A 16,546-nucleotide genomic window follows, 5' to 3' on the forward strand; every position below is an offset into this window, starting at 1 on the left:
AACTGTGTGTTTAGTGAGGAATCAGCTGCGTATAGCGGTTGTTTCACAGACGTAATGGGAGTTACTGTAACAGCTAACCCTAATGGCAAGCCGGTCGTCGTCTTCGTGTTTGTCCGGATGACACTAGAAACTATAGGACTGCGCCGGCCTAGAGCTGTATGCGAAGTTGTGCTCCCAAAGAGACAGCCGGCCCGTTTATCAATTCGGCCGTATTTACCGCTTGGTGTTGTTGCGCATCGATCATGGCATCGCGGAAGCTTTGGGGTCTGGGGCCCAACCCCGCATTTTGCCTGCCTTTTAGCATCGTGATACCTGGTACAAGCATAAACGCGTTAGAGGCATCACTCGCTCGTGCCTCAACGTCACTGTGGAATCGAGATTCACTATTGTGCAAGCTTCCATGGCCGTTCTGCCACCACAGAGAGACCGCAATTCCGCTCGCTTTTTCTTGGGTCTGTTTGTCGCATCGCTTTTTCACTGCCCGCCACTGATCTCTCGCGCACTGCTGGGCAATGGCTATTGACTGAACTTGGGTTGCGATCTATGTTTGCTGCCACCACATCACCATGACCATCTATTCGTTCTACATCTTCGACCGCCACAGTATGTGCTTGCTCCCAGTCCCAATAACCCGCCCTTTGCAGGTAAACTAACCGCCGGCCATCCTCTCCTTGATCTAGCGGAATGTGTCTACACCCGAACATGGGCGATGTCTGATCCCCTGAACCCCGCCTATCCGCCGCCACCGCCCGTCAAGCACTCCACTGCCGATGACGCCAAGCTTATTTTCGGAACCGTGTTCTCGCTGCGCAACATGGTGCGCAAACTCGGAGGCGACGACGATGCCTTTGTTGCCTTTCGGACCGGCCAGTACAAGCTACATTACTACGAGACACCTGCAAATCTGCGCTTCGTGATGCTGACGGACACCATGACGCCCAGCATGCGGAATGTGTTGCATCAAATATACATCAATCTCTGGGTAGAATACAGTACGTCCTCAGTATCCTGTGATTTTTCCCCTCTCTGCGCCATTGTACTGACCGAGTGTAGTTGTGAAGAACCCTCTTGCGCCAGTGGAGCACAAAGGTGGCGCGGGCGTCAAGAACGAGCTTTTCGAGATGGGGTTGGACCAATTTATTAGAACCTTGGTATGAGGACAAGAATGGACGTAAATTTCAACAAGATGCTCTTTGTATTTGACCAAGTATTCATGAGTTCGTGGGCTGCATCATGATAGTAGTTATGCCTTTGGCTACTGAAGGCGGTGAGCTCGGTCTAGCGCCAGTGGGAATGGGTGTGGTGTCATCATGCTCCACAAATGATTAACCCACTCACCGACACTACGATAAGCTTGATAAGGCTGACCGAGAAAAAAAAACCCAAGCCGCAAAACCTCCCCGCGAGCTTTTCTGCGACACGCTCGATTTTCCTTGTGGTGCAACGCTTTGTTCGCCTTTTTCTTGCATCTAATTCAGTTGTCTACAGCCGCCATCCCGCCACAATGAAGCTGACCACAGACTCCGAAGTCCCCGTTTACACGATATCCGGCGAGGATACTGCCCGTCCTCTGCCCGACTGGCTGTCGCGCAAGCGCAAGCGCCAGTTGCGCCAGGAGAGCGAAGAGGGTATCGAGCTGCTGCAGGACTTTGGCTTCGAAGAGGCCAGCCAGTGTCTGCAAGTCAGTGAAGACGGCGAGTGGCTGATGAGCACGGGAACCTACAAGCCGCAGATCCACACACACTACCTCCAACATCTCTCACTGTCTTACGAGCGCCACACCGATGCCACGAATCGCCGCTTTGTGCTGCTCTCGTCCGACGCCCGCAAGAGTCTGCATCTCCAGACCGATCGGGCCCTCAACTTCCACACCGCCGGCGGCATCCACTATTCCACGCGCATCCCCCGATACGGCCGCGACCTCAAGTACGATTCACGCACGGCCGAGGCCCTAATCACCAGCGTCGGCCCCAATGCAGATGGCATGGGCGAGGTTTTCAGATTGAACCTGGAGCAGGGCCGCTTCATGAAGTCTCTGGAGCTGGATATTGGCGGCCAGAGCACAACGTCGGTTGACCCTGTCGGCTTGCAGGGCGCCATTGATGCCGGCAGTATCGAGGCCGCCGCCCTTGCTGAGCGATCACATGGCCTGCAGGCCTACGGTACTAGCCTGGGAACAACCGAGTTCTGGGATCCTCGGTCACGCACACGTGCGGCCATCCTACCACTGCCCAAGGGCGCCTCATATTCCGCCTATGACAAAGTCGGCATCAGCTGCTTGGAGTTTGACCGCAGCGGACTAACACTTGCCACCGGTACCACCAACGGCTTGATATACCTGTACGACCTGCGGTCTCCACAGCCACTGCTGAAGAAAGACCAGGGCAACGGCTGGGCCATCCAGAAACTTATTTTCCTTGAGAGCAGCACATCGAGCGTGCGCACAACAGAAGGCAAGATTCTCTCTGCCGACAAGACCATTATCAAGCTGTGGGACCGCAAGGACGGAACCCCATGGACACACGCTTCTTCAAGCGTGGACATCAACGACGTGGCGTGGTATCCCGACAGCGGAATGCTGCTAACAGCCAACGAGGGCCCGCGCCAAAACATTTTCTTCGTGCCGACGCTCGGCCCTGCGCCGAACTGGTGCACGTTCCTCGACTCACTAGTTGAAGAATACGCCGATGGCAGCGGCGCCGTGGTCGGCGGCAGCTCGAACCAGCCGGCCGGACAGGTCTACGACAACTACAAATTCGTGACGCTCGAGGAACTGCGCACGCTACAGATGGCACATCTGGTGGGCAAGACGTCGCTGCTCCGGCCGTACATGCACGGATACTTTGTGGCTCAGCGACTATACGACGAGGCGCGCATGATCACGCAGCCGACGCTGTGGGAGGAGCAGCGCACCAAGATGATCCGGGCCAAGATCGACAAGGACCGCGAGAGTCGTATCCGCGGGCACAAGAAGGCGCTGGCGGCCGTCAAGGTCAACAAGCGGCTGGCGGAGAAGGCGGCGTCGAGCGACAAGAAGTCGGCCAAGCTGCTGGGCGACGACCGTTTCTCCAAGCTCTTCCAGGACGAGGAATTCGCCATCGACGAGAACAGCAGGGAGTTCTTCGCCATCAACCCCTCGGCCAAGGTCAAGTTCATGGCCACCAAGGCCGTCGCCGAGGAAAAGCTCGAGAAGGAGAAGAAGGAGGAGGAGGCCCGCAAGCCGGTTGTCAGCAAGGGCGGCAAGATGCGCCCGGCTGTGGCCATCAGACACAAGAGCGACGGCGGCGGTCTGGCATCAGCGGCGAGCAGTGCTCCCACGCAAAACACGCGCAGAAGGAAAGCGCCACGGGGTTAGAGAGGGAGCCGAGGTTTGTGTGGGTGGGTGTTGTAGTGTGTTCTGTCGTATACACGTCGTTTCCATGGTTGTCATGTTTTTCCTGTCTCTGTTTTGCTTGGCCGTCATCACCTTATTACATAGTTTGTTGCCATCACCGCTTTCAAAGAATGCCATTCGTGCTCAAAAAGGCACAATACGTCATAATTAACACCAAGAAGCCTTCTTGGCCAACCTCCATGTGGACTGCTTCATGTCAGAATGAATCCCAAGACTAGATCAGATCGTTCATGATTGACATCTAAAAGAATGGCGAGAAATTTGCCATGTAAAAACAGAAATCAAAAGCAAAATGACATAACAATGCAGCATGGATCACAGAAAAACAAACAGCTAACTATACCATCATGATAGAGCAAGACAAAGCAAATCTTCACGCTACGCAACTCTATGGCGCCCCCGAAGTGACCTTCTCCCACACATTCTCAAACGCAGGATCCACGATGACCATGCTCTGGCTGCCCGTGTCTCCTACCATGACGACGCTCTCGTCCTCCTCATCCCGCGCAGCCTTGGGCTTCTGGGCATTAGCCACGTGCAGCGAGTCCTGCTTGGCCGACGCGCCAAAAGAAACCAACGGGGGATGGTCAAAGCCCGCGTCACCATCAATCTCAGCCTCCCAGTTGCTGGAGTACACCACCGCAGCAAAGGCCTCGAGCTCGGGCACCTGTTCCATCTCCTGGTGGTACTCGTTGGGCATGCCGTTGCCAATGACGTGGGCCTCGCGGGTCAGAATGGACAGGATCTTGGGCAGAAGTACGACGCGGGACGACCGCAGATCACGCATCTCCAGTGACTCAGCGCGTACCTGCTCAGGAGACGGCAGGTCGTAAGCGCCGAGCGCAAGCTTCTTGTCAACCAGGGCAGTGAAGCCACTATCCAGCAGCAGAGTTAAGACGTGCGTGAAGGAGGGGGACTCGATGATGTCGGCAGTCTCGTCAATCAGTCTACGCAGAGACTCTGGCGTCGTAGTCGAATCAGAGCTCTTTTGAGGCGGGGCTGCAGAGGCGCTGTTTGCAATCAAGACGCCAGATTCGCGGATGACTTCGTCCTCGTCCTCGCGGCGCGGCAGGAGAACCGGGAGCCACTGGGCCTTTCTGCGCTCCTCGGGTGAGACGCCCTCAACTAGCTTGCGCACTGCCAGGACACGCTCCGAGAGCTGATCGAACGAAAGCAAGTCGCGCGGGCTCAGAGGTCCAAAGACTTGGCGCACGGCCGCTTCAACGCGCTTCATGATGACGACCCAGCCGCGGTTCAGTAGCCACCAGCTGAAGGTCAGGTATTTGCGGTTGGTCTCGAAATCAGAGCCGTAGACAGCTGAAGAGTCAATGTCGTCATGGTTCTCGAGGCTGATGCCCGAGGAAAAGTTAGGTGTGGCGAGAGTGACAACGCTGGACAGGTAGCTGCGGCGCCCAAGCAGGTTGAGCTGGATGCGCGTGAGGAGTGTGAGCAACGCCAGCGTGTAGACAAGGGTGAAGGCACGGGCGATGGCTGGATCATGTCATGTTAGAACAGACTGGAGAGTCCACGATATCTGGCAATGTTTCAAACTTACAGCTAATGGTCAAATCGGCCCAGAGCTGGCGCTTCGTCTTGCGAGCAGCCTTGGCCGCCAGAGCTTGGGCCTTGGCCTCTACAGCAGCCTGCGCTACGGCCTGGCCGCCATCCTGGGGCTCGGTCACCTCAACCTCGGGGTTTGACAACGGGGCAGCAACCTCAGAAGCGGGGACAGTTTTCGCAGACGAATCTTCAGAAGCTTCAGTGGCAGGAGATTCACTGGCGGCATCGGCAGCGGGAGCGACAGCAGCCTCATCCTTTGCCGGCTCTTCTGTCTTAATCTCGCTCGCGGCATCTGGCGCGTCGGGCTTAGCCTTGGTTTCTTTAGTAGAAGCCTCCTCGGCTTTAGCAGGCTTGTCGGCAGACTCGGCGGCAGACTCGGCGGCAGACTCGGTCTGGTTTTCGGGCACTGTGGCAGGGATCGCAGGCGCTTTTAATTGCAGCGGCAACACGACCTGACTGGCGTGTACTCCGCTCTCGCTGTTGGTGCTCTTCCCGTCGTCCTCGGTCATGGCCGTGTCAGCCACACTGGCAGGTCCGGCGGTTGACAAGGTGGCGGTCGACCCAGCCCGACTAACGCCCTTGACGCGCTGGATCTGGTAGGTGATGTTCTCGGTGTTCATGGCATCGAGGATGTTCTGCGTCGCAGTTGGCAGCAGAGCCAACACGGTAAAGGTGCAGTCCTCCTGGTTCTGCTCGAATCGGCGGCGAAGACTAGAGCACAGAGAAGCAGTTAGCCAGGCACATTACCATCTCCAGGCCGTGGCCCACGACAACACAGTTTGACATGTACGTACTTTTCCTTGGCAACTCTTTCGCTGCTGAGCCGCTCGCGGGCATCGTTGATCTTGGAAGCGACATATTGAGCAGCGACATAGCCCGCGCCCAGAACGCCCAAGCCAACGGCAACAGGCGTGCGATTGCGCTTGAGCCAGCGCCTTGTCGCAGACAGCATGCAGGGCAGGCGGAATTGGCAGTCAGTAGCCTCGGCTGGCAGCGAGTGTGTGGGAAGCGAAGAAGACGGACGGAGAGTGCGAAAGATGGCCGGGCGGCGTTGAGCGGCAGAGAGTGAAGGGGGGAGAGAGAAGTCGCGATGTTTTGCGGAGAGAGCAGATCGGCAGCCGAGCAGCCCAACAGACTTTGCGGCGGACGGCAAATCAGGCAAGCGAGGCAGCAATCGTGTGTGCAGGAAGATGGAGACTGGTAGTCTGCACGTGAAGCCAAGGGAAGAAGAATCGAAGAGGATGCACTCACTCTACGCCTACGCGACAGAACAAGACGAGCCGCGGCTGGACTGTCGGCTGGGCAGCCGCTGTAAAATGAGGCCGTTTTTCTGCGTACTAGGGGGCCTGTGCTGCCGTTTTAGTGGGTAGCCCTGCTGGAGCAGCACTAGTTTAGCCGGCGTACCCACTGAAGCTAATGGGCGCAGCCACTAAAACTCCAAATGGGACCAACCCCTGGCGGCAGGCCCGCGCCACGCTTTCTCGACGCCACATGTGCCGCGCCACACCAATGTCGTCACTGGTCCCAAAACGAGACCTCCCAGAATACGGCTCTTGGAACGGCCGTCACACATCGCCACCTTCTCTTGCGCCGTTTTGCCCGCCCAAACAAAGACTCTTCCCAATATATCCATATCCCCTCTTCCCTCGGCCTCCTCCTCGCCCGCTAGACCCTCGCCGAGCCTCTCTCTGCATCCCTGTTTGTGTCGACGGCTTCTCCCTAACTCTTCGCCGCCCCCTCCTCCTGAAGCAAGCGAAGCCCCCAACCAAGCGCACCGTCACCACCGGGCTGCTCTCTTTCTCCTGCACCCTCTCGTTGCCCGGCCGTAGGAACCAGCAGTCCCAGCACAAGTCGAGCCGGTACTTTCTAGACCCAGGAGCACATGCTTATGCATCCCCCCGGCCATTCTCCTGCATGCCAATCAATAGTGGGGTAAAACTGCTGCTGCATTGCGTCCATCACTAAACCAAGCAACAACAGCAACGCTCAAGCTGCAGCCGACAGCGAATTTTTTTTCCTGCACTACCTTTTGCTCAGCGTCTGCTCGAATCTCGTTTGTTTGGCCTGGCTCGTGGCCACTCTTGTAGAACGTGTTCGCCGCGTTCTCTCTCTCGCTCTTTCGGCCTCCTTTGCTTGCGCCCGCCTTCCTTTGTTTTGTCGCATCTCCGCCTGCCATGGACCACCCACAACAACAAACCGCCCACGAGTTTGTGCTGGAAGCCATCTCGGATCCGGACTCGGTCCGCGAGATTGTCAAAGGTATGTCAGGATCGGCCTCGCCGCGGCCCACGCTCTTTCGGAGCCGTCGGTGCCTGGTCATCTGCCGGCTCATGGCCCATTGGCCCGCTAACCACCCGCCCGCCATAGCCCTGCTCCACACCATCTTTTTCCACCGATACTTTCCTACCATTGAGCCGCGCACACGCCGCTGTCTCGACCTGCCGCTTCCCTATGTCGTCGACGCCGAACTGGAAACCCTCATCGATCAGCACGTCGCCAAGCTCGCGTACGACCTCGAGCTGGCCCGCTCCACCACTCCTGCCAACGCGCCGGCTATACCGTCTCTGGCGCCCGCGTATGATGGCAGGGGTGTGCAAGCTGACCAGTCCGGCAATAAGCGCGGTATTGTAAAGGTCCAATTCTTTGAGCGCCGCCGTCGCAATGGCTGGATACCACGCCCAGACGAGGAGGTGTGCTGGGAGTCCTGGATTCTCAAGGTTTCTCTGGCCCACCCGCGAAATGAAAACGGTACGCCCCCTCCCTCTCTTCAAACTAATCCGGGAGTTTTGTCTCGCGTTTCTGCGCCTTTACTCTTGGAAAAGCCCGTTGGGTCAGAACATCTCTAGACACTGAAATCCTCTCTTCCTTCAACCCCCCCTCCGTCCCCTACATTGGTTACACCAACTCAACCCCCCCTCCAAAACCCTTGACTAACATGCCACCTAAATCAATCTCGCAGACCACGCCAAACTGCGCAAAGCCATGAGCCGCACTCTCCTCAACGAAGTTCTAAACATCACCAACTTTGTCTCCTCGAACAAGGGCCACATCCCCCCCATCACCTCGTCGTCCAACAACCCGTTTCCCTACCAGATCACAGTCAACCCCAAAGAAGCCTCTTGGTCCGGCCGGCTGCGCATGTACTAGCACCATTGGAGCCTGCCCCTCACCGATGCGACCGTCTGCGCCCACAGCCTGGACCTGGACAAATGGCTTGCCACTGCTCCGTTGCGCTTCATCTTTTGCGCTGTGCTGTCCGTGGGCTTTGCCCTCATCCTAGTCACAGTATACATAATACCCGCATACAGATGACACTCCCTCATCTCTCTCTCCCCATGTGTCCCCTGGCTTCTTCTTCTTCTTTTTCTTCTCTTCGTGTCTCTATTCACTCTTACCGGCCTTTTATTACTCCCTCAGACCTACAGCCACGGCTTGCTTTCCCGTCTCAACGACAGGGAATCAGCCAAATGTCTTTTGTTCCCCTCTCTCTTTTCCCTTTTCCTTTGTTTTCTCCTTCTCTAAACATAGAAAAAAACCTGGGTGGTCAGCTTTGTCTTTACCAGCGGCTCCGTCATATATCCCGCATGACTCGAGAGTCTCTTTGTCTGTTTTTTTTTTCTTCTTCCTCTTTTGTTCATCTCTCAATGTCCCCTGTCTTGTTGGTGACTTACTAGATGTTTGATTCCTACTTTTTTTCTCTAAGTCCCTTTGGTTACTAGTTAGTCACTTAGAACTTCTCTCGTTGCTCACTCCACCTATCAACCTCTCACTAAGCCCCCCTCCCTCACCACATCGAGAACACCATATTTCAGCGCCACAATTAATACTGTAAAAAAAAAAAAAACTTCTAGATCAACCTTTGTCAATGTCCTTAGGCTCATTTGATGATGGTACGCCTTGTCACAGATAACCCTTGATAATTTCAAGGGTTAAAAGCTTGAACTACTGTGTAACGTCAAATAAGTCCCCTTTGAATAAAAAATGAAATCCATTCAACCAACGGCAGAATGTGTTCTTCAGCCGGGACAGAACACAAAACCTTATCCTCCATTGCCCCAGGCTACCTTTACTACATCAAAAAACTCGACGAAATACTCAAAAAATGTGATGAAATATTGGATTAATTAAAAAAAAAAGAAAAGATACATTCATAGCGCGACAAGTAACATTCTCGTATCGGTTGAATCAAAAACATAGCATTTCATGTCCTTTGAAAAAGGCACAAACTGTGTACTAGGACTAAAACTTAGGCAGTAGAGAGATAACGGTAATGCTGGTCATGGTAAGAACAGGGGCTATAAAACACCAAAATCGTCAAAGGGGCACAAGAAACCCAACATAAAAACGTTCTGCAAATAGCATGCTTTTGTTCTATGAACCGGAGACTTCTCCGGGAAAGTAACGTGATCTTACTTCAAAGATCAGCCAAGAGGGTACAATAACGCAAAAGACAAAAAAATAAAGTATGTGCTAGGGGTACTAAGTCGTCATCATCGTGGGAAGATCATGTAAGGCCTGGGTCGCATTGCCACTGGACCAATACCGGTGAAGGAGGTGTGTTTAGATGATAGTTTTAAGATGATAAAAAAAAGAGACAGCCAGAAAAAGCAAAAGAACGAACAGTTTAATTCATGACTTCGTGATAAGGGGTAGAGGCGTTTGTGGTTTGTTAAGAGAGTGGGAAAAGAAAGATATTGTTCATTAGAACATGGGAAAAAACCGACTGGGGGCCGGCTTTGAGGCGTTGGTGTTGCCACCTTTGACGGCATTCGCGCCAGCAAGAGCCTCGCCAGATCCAAGTTTCTGGAAGCCCTGGAGCATGTCTAGGCCAGACACTTCAGCAGGTTCCTCGAGCCGGAATTCTGAGTTGAAGGGCAATGAAGCCCAGGGGAGCTGGGGAGCCTGGATGCCAGGGGGTGCAGTGCTGCTGGTGGTGGCAGCTGAAGCACCTGCCTTTGAGGACTCGGGAGCAGTAAGCTTGGGTGGTAGAGGAATTGTCGAGTTCAAAGCTGACGCCTTTAGTGGCGATCCCATCAGTTGCTTTGTAGTTGATACAATGCCTTCAAAAGCACGACTCGGTGTGTCAAGGCAGGCGGGCATGTTGTCTTCCCATATCTTGGTGCCCGGTGTGTCAAGTAGAGATTGTGTTCTCTCAAGCTTTCCGCGTTTGGCAGGGCGCTTTATAGGAGAACCTTGCTCGATATTAGGAAGCCCCGTGAAGAAATCGTCGTTCGCCATTTCCTGGAAGATATCAAAACTCTGATTTTCAAGCATGGAATCGTTCAAATACGCAAACTCATCAAGTTTGAAGGCTGGGCTCCACGGAGTATTCTCGCCAAACATGCCCGTCATCTTGCGGAGAGGAGACTGAAGCATGCTTTGCACCTTGTCGCGGTGCATACGAAGGTTGGTGTTAGGTGACACTGAGGCCGGGGGTTTGATCGAGGCTTTAAACTTCATCGCGGGCGTAAGGGGGTGGAGAAGAGCATTGTTATGTCGCATGGGCGAAGAAGAAGGTGGAACAAAATTGGTAGTCGAACGACTCTTGGTGGGGCTTTCATAAGATGAAGCACGAATACGCGCAATTTCCTCCTCCGCACGACCGCGCTTGTGACGCGGACGGTCAGAGTCAGTGGATAACATCTTGGTTTGGCGCATGACAGAAGAATCGAGTGATGAAATGTAGCCGCTATCGTCCATGGAAACTGCCTTTTTGAGAGACTGTGTAAGGGACGAGTTCATGGTACGCGATGATGTAGGTGTACCATTGTTGACATGGTAGTGGCGAGTGATGGGTGGTGAAGAGTGGACATTATTAGGAAGCGGTGAGTAAAGCAGAGAATCGAGTGCGGAATCATTGTCATGACGGTCGGCATTATCATCCTGCCCTGGAAGGTCACTAATAGGAATCGTGGCATCGGATGATATGTCGACAGCAGGTGCCATTTGTGACTGAGAAGCAGGAAGAGTGGGTAGCGATCCTTCAAGCTGTTGTTGTGATGATTGATGGTTCATCATGTGAAGTTGAGGTTTGGTGCAAGACTCCTTGGTAGGTTGAGAAGCATCGGGGCGGGAAGATATGACAGGAACATTCTCGGCAGCTGAGGATGTTTTCCGAATAGGCTTTTCCTTGACGAACTGGTTCTCCATGCCTTCGACGATGTACCAGTAGTTGCCCTTTCCTGGATCGTCCTTGCTACGCTCCATTTTTGAAAAAGCTTTGTTCAAGCTGAGGTTGTGGCGAATGCTGTTTTGCCAGCCCGCATCGGTGGGAATGTAAAAGGAGTAAGTATCAGAAATCCACTTGTATATCTGTGCCAAAGTAAGGCGTCTGTTGGGGGATCTCAGAATTGCCATGCCGATGAGCTGGGCATAGCTGTGTCCAGGTTTTTGGCCGTCATCGACAATAGCAGGGAATGAATCCCAAGCAGGAACTTCCATAGGCTCTTCATCTTGGTTTTGTTTTGTCTTCTTGCTGGGGCGAGAGTCCTTGATTGGGGCAGCCTCCATCAGACCTCTTTTCCCATTGGGTTTGGCGGGTGGAGAAATCACTTCCATGTTTCCAGACATAGGTGAAGGGTAGATGGAGGGATGCATATTCTCCTTGCCGGTGAAGGCGAGTGTCGGGTCGGGAAAGAGATGATGAGGCCTTTGGGCGACTGTCTTGAACTTGGAAAGAAACGGCTTCTTCTTCAGCTCGTCAGTGACAAGAGCTTTGGCGGGGGGCGGAGCCATTGACGTTGAGTGAAGATTCTGGGCATTGAAACGTTTAGCGGCAGACACGTGGTCGTTGTTGCGGGACTTGTTGGGGGAAAATTTGGATGTGGCATCGCATGCCGAAGGTGGCATCAGAATGGAGTTGGTGCTAGCATTCTGGAGTGGTCGGCGAGACTTGTTGTTCACAAGCCCGGGTTGTTGTGAAGCCGCAAGGTGTTGCTGTTGCTGAAGAGAGGAGTTGTTGTGTATATGAGGTGTAGGCATTGGAGCATGACTGGACATTGCGATATTTCTTGACATCGGCATCACGTTGTCAAACGAAAAGTTTTCGTCGGTATTAAACATGTGGGAGATATCGGGTGTCGTATGTGGATGAGTGGCCATGACAAGCCAAGATTTTGATAGTTCAAAGTCAAGCAATTCTAAAAGGTCGTGTGACGAGAACTGAGAAGCAGTGACACGTTAGCCGGGCATTTGTGAGGAGGCTGGAGCAATGCAAGATTGAAGATCCAACAAGCGAATATCTGGTGTACAGCGAGGGAAGAAGTGAAGCTCGGGGACCAAAGGCAAAGTGAACCAGGAGAGGTGAAGAAGTAAAGGTGGGAGGAGGGAAGCATAAAAGAAGCCGATGAAATATCAGGCGGTGGAAGGGTGAAAAGAAGGTCAAAGAGCGGAGCGAGGAGGAATGCCCTTGTTAAAGCCAGCCAGCTAGATGGACAGGCCCCAATCCTGGTCAAGTGCAAGTGAACAAGTTATCAGTCTAACCATTGAATCCTTGGTTATTCAGTCAATGTGTCGGTCCCTTACTCAAGGGACTTCCCCCCTGCTTAGCACAGTGCACAGAATAGGGTGGAGGGACGATATTAGCAGCAAGTAGAGCACGGTACCAAGCGACACCTTTCAAACTCTGGCATGCCATTGTACTGGAATGAATAGGATATAGTGGCCAGGTGAGGAGGGTGCAAAGCCAAGGCATATCAAATCCAGCATAAGAAAGCATGGCGGCGGAAGATAAGAAAATAAAAAGAGGGAAATAGAGCTAGGCCACACCGAAGGTTTCACGTTCATGGGTATTAAGAGAGGGATTTGGCTTGAGATACAAGCAGAATTCGCCCATTACCTACCAATTTCAAGGTTCTTTTTTATGACAGTGGGGAAGCGAGGGTCGAGAACCACTGGGATATGGTGAGAACAACCGATGTATACTTGTAGGAGGGACCAATTGGGCGTGGTGGGGGAGATGGTGTCTCCGGTTCGTGCAAGATGTTGAAGTAGTTGGAAGGTAGAGAAGAGGTAAATAGCTGGTTGCGATAGGATTTCCTGGCAAGAGGAGAGCGCTCTTTGGTGGCAATGAATGGCAGGCCAGCCAGTCGTCCCAAGAAGAAGCGCAGAAAAATGGTTGATGGGGTTGCTCGGCGAGAACGCCTCGAAATTTTGACAGGGTTCAAGTTTCGAGAGATGATCAATGGCGATGGAAATCGAGGCTGGCCAGAGACGAGGAGACGAGGTGGTGAAAAGGGGAGAAAGGAAAAGAGAGAGAGAGAGACGATGTGGAGAGGCAGATAAAGGTGGTGAAGCACAAAAAGAGAAAGTTCAGGCTGAGATGAGTAAGAGTAATGAAGACCAGGGAGAAAAAAAAGCAGGAGCCAACGTAATGCTGCGACTACCAGAAAGAGTGCCGAACGCTGTGCAAAAGGAGAAGAGAAATGCAGCCAGAATATAGCGGTATTATGTATGAATGTAGTAGAGCCTTGATATCGATGCAATTTTACAGCTACAACTACAGCACGTCTTCCAGGAGGGAATAACTCAAACGCAGCTGCGAAATCACAGGAGAAGCGACGAGCAAAATGAGCAGAAATACGACTGGCAAACGATGCTAATGTCTGAGTGACAACCAGATGCTGGACCAAGACAGAAAAAATAATTCAAGTCTTCTTTTTTTTCTTTCAGAGCACAGGGGGGTGCAGTGCTGCGAAGAGGTGTGCTGAGGTGTGTGTGGATTGAGGAATTTTTTGGGGTTTACTCTGGGCTCAAGGGGAGGGAGGCTTTGAAAGAAACTCCACCAAAACCCGCACACCTGCCGAAGTCACGGAGGAAGAGGGACAGCACTCTGGGAGCATGTAGCAGTATCCAGGAATATCCAGGAATGGTTACGCAGCCTGGAAGAAAGACCTCGGGCTTCCCACATGACACTTGTATAAGCTCGTGAAGCACCACAAGCAGGGCGGGTTATTTCATTGGCTATGTGCAGCAAGTAGCAAGATCTAGACCCTCAAAAGCGACGCCAGGGGAAGGGTTAGGCATCAAACGCCAGAGCCACTATCGTTATAGTGGCCTTGACTGCACATTATGTTTGTACACACACAATTATGTATGTACATGCCTTTACAAAGTGGTAAAGTGATCCAACAATAAAATCGGCTAAATTAGAGCCCTCAGATTCAGGGACCACACCAAAGCTGTCAAGTCAGTTAAGGCAGGAACTGCGCAAGCCATTAGGGCAAAAGTCAGCACAGACCGACAGCAAAAGAGAGAAGACGGGTAGAGAGGAAGAAAACTGTGCAACTGCCCCTTCTTTCATTCCCCCAAACCAAACCAATCCACCCAGTTACTCTGTGCGGTAGTTACATGTGTACATACATACATACATATATCTATCTGTGTGTGGATGTGTGGATGTATGTATGTATGTGTGTACAGCCCAATTAGCGCCTGGATGAAGCCACAGAGAACCCCACTTTACAATACAGCTCGGTATTTTTTTTTGGGTTGCTATTTCCTTTGTTCTTCTAGTGCGTTCACCATATGTTGCTATTACTTTGTGATTGTATCTAATGTGTACTGGCACTAGCTGCACTTTTCCCAAGGGTCTTTCTTTTTTTTTTTTTTTTTTTGGTTGGCAACGACGAGTGATTGATGGCAGCTTCCTCTGTGCGCCTTTTCTTTCCCGTTGTCTTGTATAGGCTGCCCTGATTCCAATTTGCTGTAACTCTTCAAGGGCAACCCCCAAAAAGGCGATGAAGTACAAGTACACAGCAGACCTGATAAAAATACATGATGAATTTGTACCTGTACCTGTGCCGACTACGGTTAAGGGAAGCGGCGCGTGCATGAAGAACCCATGCAAGTTTGCCTTATGCAGGAGTAAGTACCTGTATACAGCTGCGGGTACTTGTGGACGAGTGGAGACTCTCTGGTTTTGGCCGGACCTGAGCCGTCTACCTTACATGGACTGCTTCCCTTCTGACCAACCAATAGTTGGTTTGCCTCACGGCAGAATAGAGTCCACATGAGCATACGCCGAGGGGCTCGGTTTTCGTTGACGTCAGCGGATCAAGACAAGGAACGCACACGCCCAGATGAACAGATAAAGATGGCATGCGCCAGCTGGTGTAATTAACGGGAGAAGGTGTCTTGATAGGGTGGGTGTACGGATTGAGGCTAACCAAGGTCGGAGTAGCGCCCCGGGCTAGCTTGAGACCCTGTGATACAAGTGGAAGTACAGGTACAAGCAGCTAGTAAGTATGTATGTATGTATATATGTAAGTACACACAGATTTGTACCTGTGTGTGTGGGTGAGTACACGCATGTGTGGATGCGCTATCGATGTTCCCAGACGGAAGCTAAGCATTCAGCAAATGGGATGTTAGTGGTGCGAAGCGTAGCCAGCGCATCATTGCGTGTGTTGATTCTTGTTTCAGCCTAAGCACTAGGAACTGACACTGACAATTCATACTAACTGCAAGCCTAGAAACAAGTAGTTGACTATAACCAACTAAGCAACCATAGAGCTAATGAATTCAGTGCTTACCGCCTGTGTGTTTTGCCTGTGGCAGACAGAGCCTCCAAAAGAGCGCAGTTGCAGTTGCAGTCGGGCAGGTGCATAATGGCGTCGAAAAAAGAAGGCTGGGACGGCAGTGAAGTCTTGGCCTTGCCGACTTAATCGCCGGGTGTCTCCCTTCTCCGGCTTCCCTAACTTTTTAGCTGTACATGACTACATGTGTACATATATGAACCCAGGACCTGTTCAGGAAGGAAAGAAAATACAAGGGCAAAGGGCGTAAGGAGGGCATGAGACTCAAGACAGGAAGGCAGGTTCTGAGTGGAGAGGGACACGGACCTCTTTCGTCTTTCATGCTACGACTCAACCAGCATTACTTGCACTTTAACTGGCTACATACATACATGCTCTCACTCTCATGAATGGGCTAGCTAGCCTTGTCACTTAAGCTCTATCAGAGTTATCAGAAAACGAGGGGAAGGGCACAAAGTGCCGCCCGGATCGTTTAATCTAGAACAGGGAAGGATATGCTGGTATATATTACATTGCCTGCTCCAAGTACAAAACTAACGTGCCGGGCTATGCGGTTCAGCCGGTCTGACTAGAGCTTCACACGTTGGTCAGCCAGACAAGTTTATCGCATTCCCAGTATTTGGGTGCGATGGAAAAAGGCACATACTTACGTGTGTTTATATATAGTTACATGCGTAGTTACTTGTTCAAGCTCAACACTTTCTATAGCTGTAAGAAAGGCCTTGTCAGCCAATGGTCTCATCGGACACCGACAAATACCCCAAATGTGCTTTTGAATAGTTTCAACCCCGCCACTTTCCATTCTTCACCTCTCCTTCCTTTGATCTCCTCCAAGATGTTCTCTGTATCTACTCATCATACCGACCGCCCCCCTCCTCTCACCTTCTCCTCTATCCTTGCTTCCCGCCCTGTCTGGAGCAAAAAGCCGGTTGCGTGACCAGGCGCCGTGATTGGCTCTGCTTCAGCCGTCTAGCCATCGAGACGGCAGGGCAGGGACTTCAAATGTGCATGTACTTGCGTACTTTCGTCTTTCCACATTCTCTCTTGTCTCGGTTCA

The 16,546-nt window shown here is 52.3% G+C and overlaps 5 protein-coding genes across 5 annotated transcripts; 3 read left to right on the forward strand and 2 right to left on the reverse strand.

The window, feature by feature from the left end:
• Positions 1 to 566: 566 nt before the first annotated feature.
• Positions 567 to 1,157, forward strand: BROUX77_000620 (uncharacterized protein; the record flags this gene model as incomplete). The annotated part of the gene is made up of 3 exons (XM_073751154.1): positions 567 to 603; positions 681 to 992; positions 1,054 to 1,157. The coding sequence occupies 3 exons, from the start codon at positions 567 to 569 to the stop codon at positions 1,155 to 1,157; spliced, it is 453 nt and encodes a 150-aa protein (XP_073608857.1).
• Positions 1,158 to 1,504: 347 nt separating this feature from the next.
• BROUX77_000621 (uncharacterized protein) lies at positions 1,505 to 3,355 on the forward strand (the record flags this gene model as incomplete). The annotated part of the gene is made up of 1 exon (XM_073751165.1): positions 1,505 to 3,355. One exon carries the CDS (start codon positions 1,505 to 1,507, stop codon positions 3,353 to 3,355), a length of 1,851 nt encoding a protein of 616 aa, XP_073608858.1.
• Positions 3,356 to 3,782: 427 nt separating this feature from the next.
• BROUX77_000622 (uncharacterized protein) lies at positions 3,783 to 5,906 on the reverse strand (the record flags this gene model as incomplete). Its single annotated transcript, XM_073751176.1, has 3 exons — positions 3,783 to 4,885; positions 4,950 to 5,665; positions 5,749 to 5,906. 3 exons carry the CDS (start codon positions 5,904 to 5,906, stop codon positions 3,783 to 3,785), a joined length of 1,977 nt encoding a protein of 658 aa, XP_073608859.1.
• Positions 5,907 to 7,128: 1,222 nt separating this feature from the next.
• On the forward strand, positions 7,129 to 8,101 carry BROUX77_000623 (uncharacterized protein; the record flags this gene model as incomplete). Its single annotated transcript, XM_073751187.1, has 3 exons — positions 7,129 to 7,213; positions 7,322 to 7,702; positions 7,914 to 8,101. 3 exons carry the CDS (start codon positions 7,129 to 7,131, stop codon positions 8,099 to 8,101), a joined length of 654 nt encoding a protein of 217 aa, XP_073608860.1.
• A 1,554-nt stretch (positions 8,102 to 9,655) lies between these two features.
• Positions 9,656 to 12,055, reverse strand: BROUX77_000624 (uncharacterized protein; the record flags this gene model as incomplete). Its single annotated transcript, XM_073751198.1, has 1 exon — positions 9,656 to 12,055. The coding sequence occupies one exon, from the start codon at positions 12,053 to 12,055 to the stop codon at positions 9,656 to 9,658; it is 2,400 nt and encodes a 799-aa protein (XP_073608861.1).
• Between the last annotated feature and the right edge of the window lie 4,491 nt (positions 12,056 to 16,546).

The sequence above is a fragment of the Berkeleyomyces rouxiae genome, assembly GCF_048999995.1.
Source record: "Berkeleyomyces rouxiae strain 22BRR77 chromosome Unknown BrBRR77_ptg000001l, whole genome shotgun sequence".
NCBI classification, from domain to species: Eukaryota; Fungi; Ascomycota; class Sordariomycetes; order Microascales; family Ceratocystidaceae; genus Berkeleyomyces; species Berkeleyomyces rouxiae.